This window comes from Athene cunicularia (assembly GCF_003259725.1).
Source record: "Athene cunicularia isolate RWA chromosome 6 unlocalized genomic scaffold, athCun1 chr6_part1, whole genome shotgun sequence".
NCBI lineage: Eukaryota > Metazoa > Chordata > Aves > Strigiformes > Strigidae > Athene > Athene cunicularia.
Genome location: NW_020799105.1, coordinates 15,240,294 through 15,255,405, shown reverse-complemented (window position 1 = coordinate 15,255,405; position 15,112 = coordinate 15,240,294). Strand labels below are relative to the sequence as shown.

Sequence of the window (15,112 nt, the reverse complement as noted above, 5' to 3'; positions counted from 1 at the left end):
AAAAAAGTACAGAAAGCTCTGCTGATACTACATTCAGGAAAAAAAATCTTCTAAACAGATTCCAGAAACAAATGTAACTGGACCTTTTTAATCGAGCTGGTCTTATCAACTGAGAACCCAGAGTTATCACCAGACTGAAATCAAAGCTCCATCCTTGTATGCCATCACCAGCTTTTTGATAGGTATAGGATGACCACCACAGCTGTGAACTACTTCAGCACTCCAGGAATATTTCAGGGTTACTTGTACCATTCTGCATTTGCAACAGCAAGGAACAGGGTGTATTCAGTGTGAAGTTGCTCTGCTGATGTTGACAGTCAGTCACAGCCTGTGTCACACAGTGAAATAAGGACACCATCATCGAGCATGGACCACAAACAAGCGGAACTCACATCTCCTCTGTCAGGCATATAGGGCAAGCAAGAGCTTGGCCCCACCTGCAAAGCTGAAACGCCGGCGATGCAGGTATGGATATGTCCAGAGAGGAAAACAAAAGCCCAAGCACACATATCGGCACTGCTCAAAATCTCAGCTGCAGTTTAAAAGTAGTTCAAGCACAAACAGTCTGCAGAGTTGTCAGTAAGTCAGGTTTCTATAGCAGGCAGCTCTTTCACAATAAATTTAAAACACCCAAACTGATAAAACTACCCCTAAAAATTGAAGGAATATTATATAAAGGAGGAGGATCCTGCTGACTACATTTTGAAAACAGCTTGGGAAAAGATCAAGAAAGAGTTTTAGAAGCTTAACATAAAAGAGCCAAGCAAACAACAACAAAATCAGCAGAGCAGTCTCATTTCAACAAAAAGCTGAAAGAGAAGAAACTGAAGTTTATCCAGCTTTACCCCAGATACTTGAAACCAAGTACAAAATAGGAAGAAACAGGGAAGCAGCAACTGCCAGTCACTCTAATTTAAGGTCAAATGTAACAACCTTTTTGCACCACTTACTGTGATTCTGCCTGAAACCTTGCTATCCCACACTGTAACAAGATGTTGCCAAAACATTAAACTACACTGAAGTCCCCCAGTGAATGAGACATTGTAAATCTGTCACTTTATACCAGTTTTATTTAAATTAAATCTCTCCTACCAAGGCAGATGCAGCCAAACTTTCCCTGAGCGCAGGTAAGCCAACAAAACAAACTGCGTCAGGGAGAAACAAGCTCTAAAGAGCACTGAATTCATTTGTCATTGGGTTTTTTACTGTAATTAAAATCACAAAGCTGCCACATGACATTAAACACAGCTGACCTTTCTGGTTTACACATTTAATATTGATAAATAGCCCAACAAATGCATTCGCTGCATATCTGCATTTTCGTTTGGCTTCTTAGTGAGGTAACTATTTTCTGCTGGGAAAACACAGCAATTGAGAGTCCTGGCCATATGCGATACGTGGATGGCATTTAGACTTAGACTCACTGACCCTGTCATCTCCCCGTACGTGGTCACCCTCCTGTCTGTATCTGGCACCAGCTCCTGGCTCCAGAGGAGCCCAGGACTCCAGGAGCTCCATCTCCATCACAACAGAGATACCGGTGGCTCATGAGATGCTGCCATAAATACTGCCAGGTAAGGGGAGTGGGGAGGGAAATAAAAAATAACGCTTCCAATACATGTCCTTAATGCCAACACAGAGCCAGTGCTTCCCCTCCAAATTCTGCTTTAACAAGAGATTAATCAGGAAATAAATACTCCATCAGCTTGTGCAAACAAAGGCACAGTTACCTGAATCACGTTTAGCAGAACAGCAAGAACATCCATCCCCAGACCAGGCCAACCACTTTCTGCCTTAATTTCCCTCTGCCCAGGTTCAGCCACCTCTGCTGCTTATGCACCATCCCATCACATCACATCACATAGTCTCATTCTTCTTCATTTTACAGACCTTTCCCACCTTCTGGCCCTGTCAACACTCATTCACTTGGCCAACAAATTCCCCTGTAGGAAATGCCTTCTTCCATTCCCCAAGCCAAGATCAGCCACCCTTCTAGAACCAGTGAACCACATTACCACTCTCTCTTATGCAAGTTCTTCCTCAGAAATGACTCCTATTGGAAACAGCCAAATGACAAACCAAAACAAACAAAAAGGAAGGGTGATCAACTGCTTCTTTCCATTTTAAATCCACCCGTGTCCACAGAACAGAACTGACTGGCTGAAGAACTCCTGTTTTGCCAGGGTTTCAAGTAGCCGTGGATCAATACTGTAAGTAGTCCACGAAACCAACTGCACAAGCCATAGTCTGGGAAGCCTGTGGAGAAGCTCCACCAGTAGCAGCATATGAGGCTTCCAGCCCAATGGTAAAGACTAACAATAGCTGTGCAAGACTCAAATGTTCCTGCCCAGGTGAAGCTGTTCAAGGGCTGAGTTTCTAAGGGAATCATGAACCCACCTCACATCTGGGAGGCCCAGGAGCCTGGCTCTCGAAGGCCTGCACAGGAGCCTTGGGAACACTGCAGCATGTGGTACTCAACGCTGCCAAGAGCTCCTGTGGTGAAGAGCAGGATGCAGCTGAACAGGAGATGGCATAGCTGGGTCAGAAGACCTTCTGCTGCCGTTCTTATGCCCTTTGCAAGTACCAGCCTCAAGTCTAACAATAGCCTCACCTCAGCCTTGCGTATCAGCAGATCTAACAAAACATTTCTTTACATGCAATACTAGAGACAGAAGTTATCCCAGTCATTACTATTCCATGATCCCTGACACTGTCTGGCCTCGAGGTCCAGAATAAATGCTTCTCCATGAGGAGCCGAGGTGAGGAGACAGAACAGACTGTTTCACCCTCTCACTGACGTCAGTGGAGATGCACCAGATTACCCTGGCCCCAAACTCTGGCTAGTTTTTCTGCCACTCTTAGATGGACATGGTATCAGATTCCTCCCAAGGCTCTGATCAAAGCTGTTTTCCCAGGATCAGGCCAGACCCTTTCCAAAGTTCACATTCTCTGTCTCCAACAGAGAAGGGGACAGAGCTGTATTGGCATCTGGTCATGTTTTTTCATCTTTGGAAAAGAAGAAATGGTCCCACAGCCTGTTTTCAGCTCAGCGAGGGAAAGAGACCCCCTTCATGTGGTTCACAACTGCAGAAAATCACCTATCCCTGCGTGTCTACACAGTATCCTGAAAGCCTCCCGCAACACTCAGTCAAAAACAACTTTCAAAGATACACTGTACACATCCCTTCAAATTCACCTATAATATTTACACAGCTCCCCTCAGTTTGGTACCTGCTCCTCATAATCACTAATTCTGTTGGCAACACTTCAGAAAGCAACTCTTCCCTAACACGTTTTATGCAGGGGGGACAACACCAACAACAGAAATTCCAAATTATTTTCCCAAGGCCACACAAGAAGCCTGTGGCAGAGCAGCATACTTAACTTGGGTTCTCTGGACCCCAGGATAAGGCTTGCATCACTGGGTTGCTGTTCTCAGGCATCCCAGATAGACACCTAACCAGGACATTTGTGTCATCTGATTCTTGGGTCAAGGACAAAAAAAAAAATGACATAATCATTGTAAGCTGCAAGTGGAAGAGTGGAAAAAACCCCCAGCAACCAACCTGAACCTAAAGTCTTACCCACTGTCTGCCAAGTGAGCCAACCCTCCTCTCAGACACCACTGTATGAGCTGCCAGGGAAGAATATAAAATCGGAGCCAAGAGCAAAGTAATATTAGTTTACTAATAAAACTCATCTGATGGACATATCAGGCATAACCCTCAGGCGGGGAAGGAACTGCAGCCACAGTCCCAAACATGGCACACTCTTCTGTTGGTACATGTTCTGCTTTTTCATCACAAAGGAGGAAAGAACAGAAGACATCTCCTTCTTGCTGAGCACAAGTTTCTTCCACTCCCAGAGCTGAGCTCCCCCAAACCAGAGCAACACCATGTCAAACAGCACAAGGTGGCACTCTGCAGGGGAAGGGTTTTCCAAGACAGGCCACACAACAACAGGAATGTTTTTTTGCATTCAGTGCTGTAATCTGGGGCCAGCAAAGAAGTCCACAGCTGGCTTCCCTCCCCACAGTATGGGCTGGGAGCAAGCATGCTGGTGTGGGCCTTCTGGTGTGGGCCTTGGGTGTGGTACCACCTGAGACCCTCCGTGCAGAGGCTGGTCCTAGCCCCAAGTACCAAGGAAAAACTGCCCCATCTCAAATACTCCCTCACGCAGGGCCCTGCACAGCCAAGAAGAACTGGGTTTGCTGAACAAGCAGCTATTCAATATTTTGTTTTCTCCTCATTGTTCAACGCGTGGCCTCAAGCCAAGCCCTGCTCTGAATACAGAACCGGTGGTTTCCTTGCAGGCTTTCTGACAGGCTCACCGAGAGCAGCGGCTGGGCAGCTCACAAACACGTTTATTGTCAAGCATCCTCGCTTTCCAAATCCAAAGCTAAGAAACAGGGAAATCAAGAGTTGTAGCTTCTCGTCCCTCTGAATGACTCTATGAAGACCCCTAAGGGCATAGTTTTCTCGGCCACTTTAAACATTCAAAGCATAACTCCTGCTGGTGCACCTCACGACTGCATCATCAGCACTTCCACAGCTCAGATCCCAGGCTCATACCTTGGGAAAAAAAAGAAATCACAATATGAGGAATAGACTATTTGGGGGTCTCCTATGACAAGCTGGCCTGAAAGGGACTTGCTGAATGTACAGAGGGCTGCTGACAGGGGCCAGGGGTGAAGCGAGTTCTCCCATGTGCTATTCACTCCTCCATTTGTCTGCCTCCTAACTTCTGTGACAAGTGAGCAAAGGTCCTACAGAAACCACCTCCTTCCCTTCCCAGTCCACATTTAACCACATCAGAAGGGGCTCATACACACAGATCAGACACAAAGGCTGATATATATTCATTCTGGGAGGTATCTTAGCCATGTCAGTAGCGAAACCCTAACCCACCTCCCTTGGACATGCAGCAGCCAACATCTACAGTGATTCAGAACTTGGCCAAGTTAGGGTAGATTCTTACAGGTCAGGAAAAAGTATATTCTTTGCCTTTATTGAGGCAAGATTCCTGTCTATGATCCATGATGCATGGGAGTTTGAGCTCCCTTCTAGACAAATTCTTGATCTATTTTTAAAAAATTTTTTAAATACATAGACAAATCATGTTTTTCAGAATCTGGTGAAGATAAACATCAGGTGGCTTCACCACGACACCTCCAAGCTCCCTCATGAGCAAAGAAGAGCATGGCACAGAACGAGGACAGCAAAATACAGACACTTCCTCACACTAATGTCAGGTGTGCACTCTCTCCCAGGTCTCTCCCAAGTGCTACTTGGGAAGGACAACCTCCCTACACAATCATCATAAACAGATCACTTGAACCAAAATGAATTAAGTAAAATGAGGCACAGACTTCATCTATCCCCTGCTAACACCTTGATATCTCTGCTAACAAAATTTTCTCTGTTGAATATTCAAGTGTATTACAGAGCAGGGTAGGGCTCAATGCTGCAGCAAGCTCTATGCAGTCCCTGCCCCACTGACTTCCAGCAGGCTCCATGAGTCTCACTGCATGCTCAGGGACTCACATCTTTTCTAAGGCCACATCAGTATCTTAGCTGCTGGTACCTGCACAGCAGGGAGATCACAGTGATTCACAGAAAAAGAATAAAGGCACAGGAGGCAATTTTCAAATCTACCTATAAAACTTAGAATCTTAAGTCTCATCTTTTTTCAAACAGCCACAAGCTCCAAACCACCGATTCTGCTCCTGAAAACAGGATTAGAGAAGTGTGCACATTACCCCGCCGTACAGATGGTAGGAACCATGTAATGTACAGATGGTAGGACCCATGTAGGTCATCTGACGTGCCCAGATCTTGTAGCCTTTCGGCAGCAGACCCAGGAAATGATCCAAGGGCGCAGCATGCCAGCCCTCTGCCCTATACCATGATTCTTCCCACACATGACATTACCCTTTTGAGGAAGATGGTCATACCCAGAAATAGCCTCCACAGTGTCATCTGCAGAGCAACAGTCTGTTTGGGGAACACGTACTTCTCTGCAACATGCATCTTCTGACCTAAAGAAACTGCCTTTGGATGCACTGGGGAAAATGAGCTTTTTGAGTAAATGCCACCTGACTGAAACACACTTTGTTTGAAAAGAAACTGATGGCATTTGTATGGCTGTGGGCCAGGCCAGACTTTCTTCGCTTCTATTTAGACTTGTTAGTTATCTCTCATGTTACAACTATATTGCTGCAATACTGTGCCTGGAGAAGAAGGGAGGGGAAACATAGTTGAAAATACATTTAACATCACTCTTAGCTACACACTGTATTAGGGAAACTGAGGCACAAAGACTTACACAGGCTGTAACAATATCAGGAAGAGAACCCAGATGTCCTGATGTCTGGGGTTATATTCTGTTAACAGGGAGACGCTCATCTAGCATCTGGGAGATCCATGAAAAAGGAAGGCTGAGAAAAACAGAAGAGCTCCAATTTCTTCTCTTCTTACAGTTCTGGCTCACGAGCAGAAGCAACTAACATGAAGGCAGCAAGGTGGCTACCTCCCACTGCTTCCAGATGGCCAAGCTACTTGTGAAACAGTTCATGAACTGCTACAGTTTGCAGCCTGTTAAAGGCAAACCAAAAGCGGTGTCATGTTACCCTACCATTTCTATACATTGCTTTACAGCTGCCCAAGCACCTGGGCAATGACGACTGCAGTAATAGTCTCAACAGCAAACCCAATGTCATCTGCCTCTTCCCATAACTTCTCCCTTCTTGATGGTGTAACAGATGGAAGGAGATAAATGAGAAGTGTTCAGAAAATAACTGACTTATTTATGCAGGGGAACTTTAATCAAAACTGAGGCAAAAGAACTGCTCTCAGTCCACATGCCTGCTTGTCACATAGCAAGCAGCAAAGTATAAATAAGTAATTAAGGTAATGTTGGAAATCATCTATAGGCTACTTCAAACTGGATTCATAAAGCAAGAGAACTGAAGTGAAATCACTTTCATATCAAAGAATGGAAGTACAGTGGGGAGCACAGAAATGAGAGATGGGAATATATCCAGCAGGATGGAAAAAGCAGGCCTGTTCCCTCGGAGCTGACCAACAAGGCAGTGTCTCATAGAGAAGAGATCCAGGCAAAGGTCAGCCAAGTGCACAGCCCCAGAGACCCACAGCCTCTGATCAAGAAGGCCCAAAATAGTCAAAAACAACAAATCCTATCTTTGTTGGTTCAAATGGGGTAGGGAGTAGGAGCCAGGACTCTCAAGAGGAGAACAAACAGAAGCCAGTCTTTGAATTTGGGCAGAAGTTTGTCAGGAGATGATCAACAGCAGGAACTTCAACAAGCAAGACAATTAACTCAGCAGCATGACATGGACTGGTCTGTTTGGGTCAGAAAGAGAAATAGATTTGAAAGTTCAACCAGGAGCAAGAAAGGAAAAAGTCAGTCTTACCTACACACAGGGGAGCAGATAGAAAAATGTTACAGGTGACAACGAATTCACTGTCAAACAAAGGATCAGGTCAGGTTAAACAAAAGCATGAAGGATAAACCCCTGCATGTGTTGTGGATGAGGCATTACACAGAGAAGATAACAAAAGGGTACAAACGTGGTGAGAGGGGGGAAAAAAAAATCCAAAACACCTGACAAACAAGGAATACTACTTAAACCAGGCAATTGACTGTACACTGAATATAACAGGCAGAGCAAATGAGGGAATTGCCAGAACAGATGATCAGATTTGGCCCAAATATCCTCTCTGACATCTGAGGGCACCAAATCTCTCTAGGATGTGGGGCTAACCACCTTCATAACTCAGAAGACCCTAAGCACCAAAATCTGAAGTTTCTGGTCATTGCACCAGCCCTGCTATCAGTGATGCAAATCAGCCCACAGCAGTTGCAACACAGCTCTACCTGGGTAGAGTGCTGCAACATGAACAGCACGACCCTTGACTAACGGTCCCATTGCTGCAAAACAGCATGCTCCTGCAGAGGCCTCCCCAAAATCTGGGAGGATAAAGGCATTATGAGCCTTCAGCCACAGAGTGCAACAGTTCACGGGCAACAGATGTTGCAGCAGTGAATTATGGCTAAGTTGCAGATAACGTCAACAACTGGGCCTGCTTCTAGTTTACACAAAGGTCTCTTCGCACAACTCAGAGACTACAAATTAAATTTTACACCCACTGAAGGTATCAAAGTTTAAATTCAGCCCAGAATCATGGATTTCTGACACACAGATCTCCCTACGCGTGGCTATATTACTAATACAAGAAGGAAAGCACGAACCGCAGCTCTGCAGGATCTTCCCACCTGGAGGGCTACAAAATAAACAGTGACAAAGGGGAACACAGCAGGTTGCCCCGTGGAAACTGCTACATCAGCCCTAGCACTTTTGGAGGCCTCACTCCTCACTAGGGAGCAGGGTTTATGCTTCTCATGCCATTTGCTGGGTTCACCCTCACTTTCTGTATTTTGCCTGGTAACCTGCCAGCTGTAGTACTGCAAAGCCAAGCATCACTGACAAAACACTGCATACAAAACCTCACCTCTAAAATACCTCGGGGTATTTTTTTTTTCCCCCCAATATCATTGGCAGGATCTCAGCTTCTGATGTCGATCAGCAGAGACAAGGAAAGGCACAGCTTAGTGCCAGCAGGTTCAGAAACTCCAGCATCACTATAACTTGCTTGCCTACACTTGCAGGCTGCCATTGGGGAAAATTACATCAAATGGCAGATGGGATGTGCTGAGGCTGAACTGAGCTATTTGAGTACAGCCCTACCTGCCAACCTGCTCTGATCAACTGTAACTCCAGTGCAAACCTACAGAACATTGTGGGATTTTAACAAGGGGTGAATCCACTCCTCATGCATGGACCAGCAATCCATTTTCCCAGTCTAACACTCAAACTGTCATTATGCTTTCTCAAAAGTCATGCTCACACCTAGCTATAGTCAATACTGCTGTCCAGTCCCTCTCAACACCTCTAACAGAGAAGCAATCCTTAACAGTTCAGCCTTGTCCAGTTTTCATTTCTTGAAAAATTAACTAGCACATTCATGTATAGTCTGTACTGAAAGGCAAGATCCAATCTCCAACTATTTCTAGACAAAATTTCAACAGCATCATGAAGATTCCAGACAGTAATCACACTGTTTGTACATTATCAAAACGTGGCATAAATCAAAAACACGGCCAGCAAATTTCATCCATTCTCCGTTTTACACATGTGGATTTGTACTCTATGAAGCAAAGCCAAGTCCTGAGCCATGAATAGAGCTCCCTGGCACTACAAGGCTTGAGACAGAAAGCAGTCTCTATCCCCAGTGTATAACACAAGGGCCAGATTCTAACCCACCTACACATGGCGAGTCAAAACTCAACTCCCACTAGCTGTGGAGTAAGGCGCGATCCAGTGCGATCCAGCTTGCGATTGCAAGTGACTAAAAAGAAAAGCTCACAAACAAATAAACAAAGTATCATGCAGAAACAAAAAACAACTGATAGAGGCTAGGAAGCAGCAAAGTGGTCAACAGAAAGCCTGAGACCATCTCTCTGGGATGTGAAGAAAGGCATAGGGCCTTTGTGCAGAAAAGTAGACCAACAGGGGCTGACACAGCAATTTGCTCTTTCAGAAATTTCTTGCATAAGACAGGCAAACTACTCAGCACCCTGCAACTCCTCTCCCACAATAAAATCAGAATTACAGCACTGTCCTAACTCCAGGGGCTGTAGGAAGGACTGAAAATTTCCAGGTACCCAGTCATCAGCACAACGTGGGGAGTAGTGAACCTCCTCTGACACAGAAGATATATTTAAAACTGTGCTTAAGCAAGTGTTCACCAACTGCCCGACTCCTCCCCTGCACAGCACAGTACAGCTGCACAGCACTGCTGCTCTGGTAAATCAGGCTGTCTGGTGCATCAGCCAGCCAGGGTCGACTTGCAGCTACACATGCCACATCTTTTCAGCTATTGCACCAGTGTTTCTGAACCTGTGGCACATAAAGCCACCACCTGAGGCACATGAAGTACCTAATGCATATCAACCTGTCCCCCCTTAGTCCTTGCTCAGGGACACGTGTGCAAGTTAAGCTTCAAGCCAAGAGTATCTGAGGGTTTCAATAGTACAGTGCCCATCTCTACCCTCAAACAACAGCTTCAAAGGTTATGAGGGTGGAGGGCTATAGAGAAGGTTCAGCAGAAAACCAAGTGTTGGGATTTAGAAATGTAGAAAAATATTTCAAATGGGGCAGAGGAGAGCACAACACACCAGAAAAAAAACGAGGAGCTGCATCACTAGAATTGCCAAAAGGGCAAAGAGACCCAGACACCTAGATTTTCAAGATACCACGTCCAAAATGCCTTACCATACCCATTACAGCTGGTGATTCCAAGCTCTGCAGGCAACTTGCTACCGGACTGTAGATGTCTGAAAGGCCCTTGGGAAGCAGCCTCAGACACAAGGGAGGATAATGGGAAGAGAGGAAAATGAAAGGAAAAAAAAAACCTGGACAGAGATCAAACCCTCCCCCATGGAACTGAGCAATAGATTCTTTGAGTGTCCTTAACAACATGGGCCTCCTGGGAGAGCTGAGGGCTCCTAGCGCTGCTGGGAGGGTGCTTGGCATTTCCCCATGATCAGACCAAAAAATAACAGGCTTTTCTACATGCTTGAGAGTCTAAATAAAAACAAAATACAAATGACAATCTAATACTGCAACGTAATTTCAGATTGTTATAAATCTTAACTTAATTAAACTGATTGTATTGGGAGGGGGGGAAATCATTTAGCATCCCTGCTGTTTATTTTATTTCCTGCTGACACAGCAATTTAAATTGATTTAAAAGTCTTCTCAATTATTTTCCAAAATGTATACACATCAAACCACTCTAATCCTAACTAACTACAATGAACCTTTTAAATAAATGGGGTCTATTTAGAACTACATATGTAGGGTCTGTAAGAGCAGTTTCTTGTGACATCAAATGCCAGTTAATGTACCCACAGAACCAGACTCCCAGTACGGTCTACTTCACTTCTTTAGCAAGTTTTTAGAAATCAGCTTCTGTCCCAGAAACATCTTCAGAAGGAACAAATGTTAAATATGTCATACTGTAGGTAACAATAAACCTCTGCTAATTTTTCATCACAGTACAAAAACCAGAAGATACTTTTGTCAAGAGCAGATCAAAAAAAGCAATTAAATTCTAATTTATTATGGGTTGGCTAATTGATTTGCTTGGTTTTGTTGCTTTTAGTTTTGTGTTAAATGGGATTTTTTTAAAAAAAGTTTCCCTTGTTTATTATGAACTCCGGGTCACAATGACTGATTTTCCATCTATTTTTGCGGGTGGGTAATTATCAGTACCTAAATATCCCTGACTAAAGCAAGACTGCTTATTTTAATTATATTCAGGTTTTAACTCACAGTATGCAACACCAGGTCTTTAAAATACCCACACAGAACACTACACGTATATAAAGTCTGGAGGACTGCAGAGGGGAACCCCTCTGCAGCAATCTGCATGCTGTCACCTGCACAGTTGAAACAAATGAAGGAAGAGAGAACCTGAGCCAAAACATCCTTCTTTAAAGATGCATCATGTAAATTAGAAATAATGAAGCAGTGTTTTCCCTCTTATCTACACGCCCTGTTTGGGGTAGAAAAAAAGATATTTTGCTGGGACTGGGACACAGACCATTGTAAGAACAAGATTTGCTCCACCATTGCCATCCAGAGCTGGGCTGCCTGTTCTTCAGAACTTTCTGGGTGTTTGTGCCATGACAGCACAGAGCCTGCAAATGCTGAAGGGAAATACTTGAATTTAAACTATGAATTAAAGAGCATCCAGGCTCTGTAAATACCCTGTGCCACATATTCATGGATTAATTATTTGGTTCAATAAAGAGCAGCAACAATGCACACGTGTCAGTTTCTAAAAGGGTATAAATAAAAGGAAAAAAAGAAAACAGCTGCGCTTTGCTAAGGCTGCTTGAGAGACATTTTTACAGGAGGCTTTTAAATTACAAGATCTGCACGAGATCTCAATGCATAATTTCTCTACACTAACTAAACATTTTGAAACAAAAGCAATCTAAGAAAAATCTCTTCTCCACACATGAAATCTAAGTCTTGCCCCTCAGCAAGGGCTTGATATTTAATTCAGAGTCCATTCAGCCTCCACTAGACAGAACTTATTGAATTGTCCCTTTGATTTTAACAGAAGAGGATGATACAGAGCCTTCCTCAAACAAGGCTGATGCTATACTCAGCGTCACGCAAAACACACTGCAGTGAATTTGGAGGCACCCTGAACTTCACAGTTGTCACTTCCCAGCACTGCAGCCATCTGGAAGGCCTGCCATCTCCTACAGCAAGTGCAAGCTGCTACGACTTGTGCTAAAAGAAACTTCCATTTCCAACTGTGTGTGTAAGGTCTGAGCTCCCCAAAAGACCCACTCTGGTCTCTACCCAGAGCAGACCCGACACTGGTCACTTCCTGAGGCCGAAACAAACATGGGAGTCAACTCACTTCGTAACACTCTCTGAAGATTCAATCTGGCCTCAGCACTCCCTGCATAATGAAGGTTCTTAAATAAGACCTGAAAGTATCTTTTTCTGCTTTTGTGTTGCCTTTCCCCCCACAGCAGTATATTCAGACTGTCATGCTGAACGGCCCAGTGGGCTGGTCTCTGCACAGAAAAGTGCCGATGAGAGCTGTGCCTGGGGGCTCTGTGCTGGCAGGGCACGCTGAGCACCCTGGCCCAGGGACTGGGAGTGCTCTGCATCCCTCTCCAGCCTACAGGCTGCTGGATTTGGTACTAAGGAGCTCCTGAGGGGGATGTGCTTCCAGCCCTCCTCTGGAGAAGGGCAGGTTGCCATGACAAAGGCCTTTGAGAGAAAGAGGTGTGGGATGGAAAAATAGTATGTGAGAAACCTAGAGGGGAAAAACACAGATCTCAGTTCAGCATTTGTCATCATTTCCCAACACAAAGTTACTGGGATTTGGGACTTTGATTCACAGCAAATCATAAATGGCTACAACTGCCCTGAAATCAGGAGAGGCTGGATGAAGGGTGGAAGCAGATATAAACATGCAGCATACAAAGAGCTCAGGATATGCTGATCCTGATGAAGAAATCTTCCCCACAGCAAGGTGTCCTAACATCACTTCTAACAACCTTTATTATCAAATGCTGCCGAAGCAGAATCCCTGCAAGCAAAGGCACCTTTTCCCTAGGCCTTTACAGGTCCTTCCCAATGGCCTTAAGAAAGCTATAATCACCTGAGCCACCTGCCACCATTTTATGGATGGCACAGGCCTTGCTGCAGTAAAAGCAAGCTTGCAATTGCCTTTTCAAAATTATACTTTATCTTTCCAAAGTTTCTCTATCCCAGAAGGCCTGAACAATTCTACAAAAGGGAGCAAAAGAAAACAAAAAAGAACAGGAATGAGAAGGGAGAGGCAGATCCTACCACAGCACCAAGAAACAGGCTTAATTCCGAAGTCTCTTCTAGATTTAAGAAACCAAGAAATGTGGCATTGCATAATAAGAGAAGTGTCAAAAACGCAGAGTTCTACAATTACTAAGCAATCAGAAAGCTGGGAAATCCCACTGCCCTGAAAGGCAGAGTGAAAGACAGCTTCATTTTCCTGAACTGAATTTTTAACACGTCGTACATAGCAGCCAGTCATCTCCCTCTCTCCCATTTGTTGTAGGGGATCCATTTCAAAACATCATTTCCTTGCTTCAAATCATGCCTGTCATTACAATCCCAAAGCACCCAGGCTGCACACACGCTATCCCTTAAAAGCGGTGACTTCTGGGTTGGAAAGACATCAGCTGTATATAATGGGAATAGCTATTGCCTACCTCCTCCCTAAACCCAATGAACAGATCTCCCTATTCCCCTTCCCTCTGCAGCATCTGAGCCTTGGCACAGAGTCAGCTGGCAGTGCCACTTCAGATACAGCTCCCCTGTGTCCCCTCTGCTCTCAGCGCTACGGATCCAGAAGGGATGCTGCACCTGTGTGTCCCAGCTCTGAATCCTCCTGTGCTCAGGCTCTTCTCATTTTCCCCTCAGGGTAAGTTTCTCTCCTCGGCCTCCCACTTTCCTCTCTAGCTTCATCCTCCCAGCCAGCCCTGCACCCCACGCCTTCCTCCCCGCATCGTACCTGTTGGCAATACTTGCATTGCTGCCGCCACCGCTGTGTTTTCTTGCCCGGCTCAGCCTCCGCGTGGGCTTTGGGTCTTGTAGTCCAGGACTTGGAACTGAGGGGAAGGTCGAGGCATAGCCATGTTCGCACTCTGCAGAAGAATCAACAGGCAGGGAATAAAAAAAGGGTCATTAAAAAAAAACAGTCAGCAGGCAGGCCTCACCACTAACCCGTCAGCCTAGCTGGGGAGGCCCTTAACCACAACAGCTCAGGGAAATGACTGATGATGTATTCAGAGGGAAGTGGACTGGGAGGTGGAGAAAAGAGAGGAAGGGGAGTGTAAAGGCTCTGCCAACCTTGGAGGAAGGACAACACCACTCAAACACCTGAAAACATCAAAAGAAAACATCACAGCCCAGCGAGCGCCTTGTCTCTCTCCTCCTATAGAAGCTAGCTGAACCAGGCAAACCAGGCGTATTTCACCGTGCCACTGAGGTCTCTGCAAAGCCAGAGTCACCCACCACCATCCTTCCTGCCCGGTGGGAAACTTTCACGCCAATCCCCACTTTTCCTTCCAGAAATGGCACACACCTCAATTGCCTCCTCTCTGAAAAAACCTTCCACCTCAGCCACCACCTCCGGGAGGACCTGCCAGCCCTGTCCCTCGTCAAACCCCTCACTCCTGGGGATTTACCACCAGCCCACCAGCAAACGCTCGCTCTGATCCCCTCCTCCAGGGTCACTCTCACCCCTCCGCGGGGATCTGTGACCCCAGCCCCGCTCCCCCCACGGCGGGCTGTTATCCCCGCACCCCTCCTCCCCCCATTACCTCTCTCCCTTCGCTCCAGATACTCGGCCGCCTCCAGCAGCCGCTGGATGTTGATCATCTGGACCTGCTCCATGGCCCCCAGGCCGGCAGCCGGGGGACTCCGCAGCCCCGGGCCCCCCTCCGCCCCCACGCTCCC

The 15,112-nt window shown here is 45.8% G+C and overlaps 1 protein-coding gene across 1 annotated transcript in view; it reads right to left on the bottom strand.

Moving 5' to 3' along the window:
• The window catches only part of MXI1 (MAX interactor 1, dimerization protein), a 47,472-nt gene extending 32,366 nt beyond the window's left edge, over nucleotides 1–15,106 (bottom strand). The window contains exons 1-2 of the mRNA XM_026851070.1: nucleotides 14,977–15,106; nucleotides 14,166–14,298 (exon numbers count right to left, since the gene is read on the bottom strand). Of these exons, the coding sequence (XP_026706871.1) occupies nucleotides 14,166–14,298; nucleotides 14,977–15,049 (206 nt within the window). The 5' untranslated portion in view covers nucleotides 15,050–15,106. The remainder of the gene's footprint in view (nucleotides 1–14,165; nucleotides 14,299–14,976) is intronic.
• Between the last annotated feature and the right edge of the window lie 6 nt (nucleotides 15,107–15,112).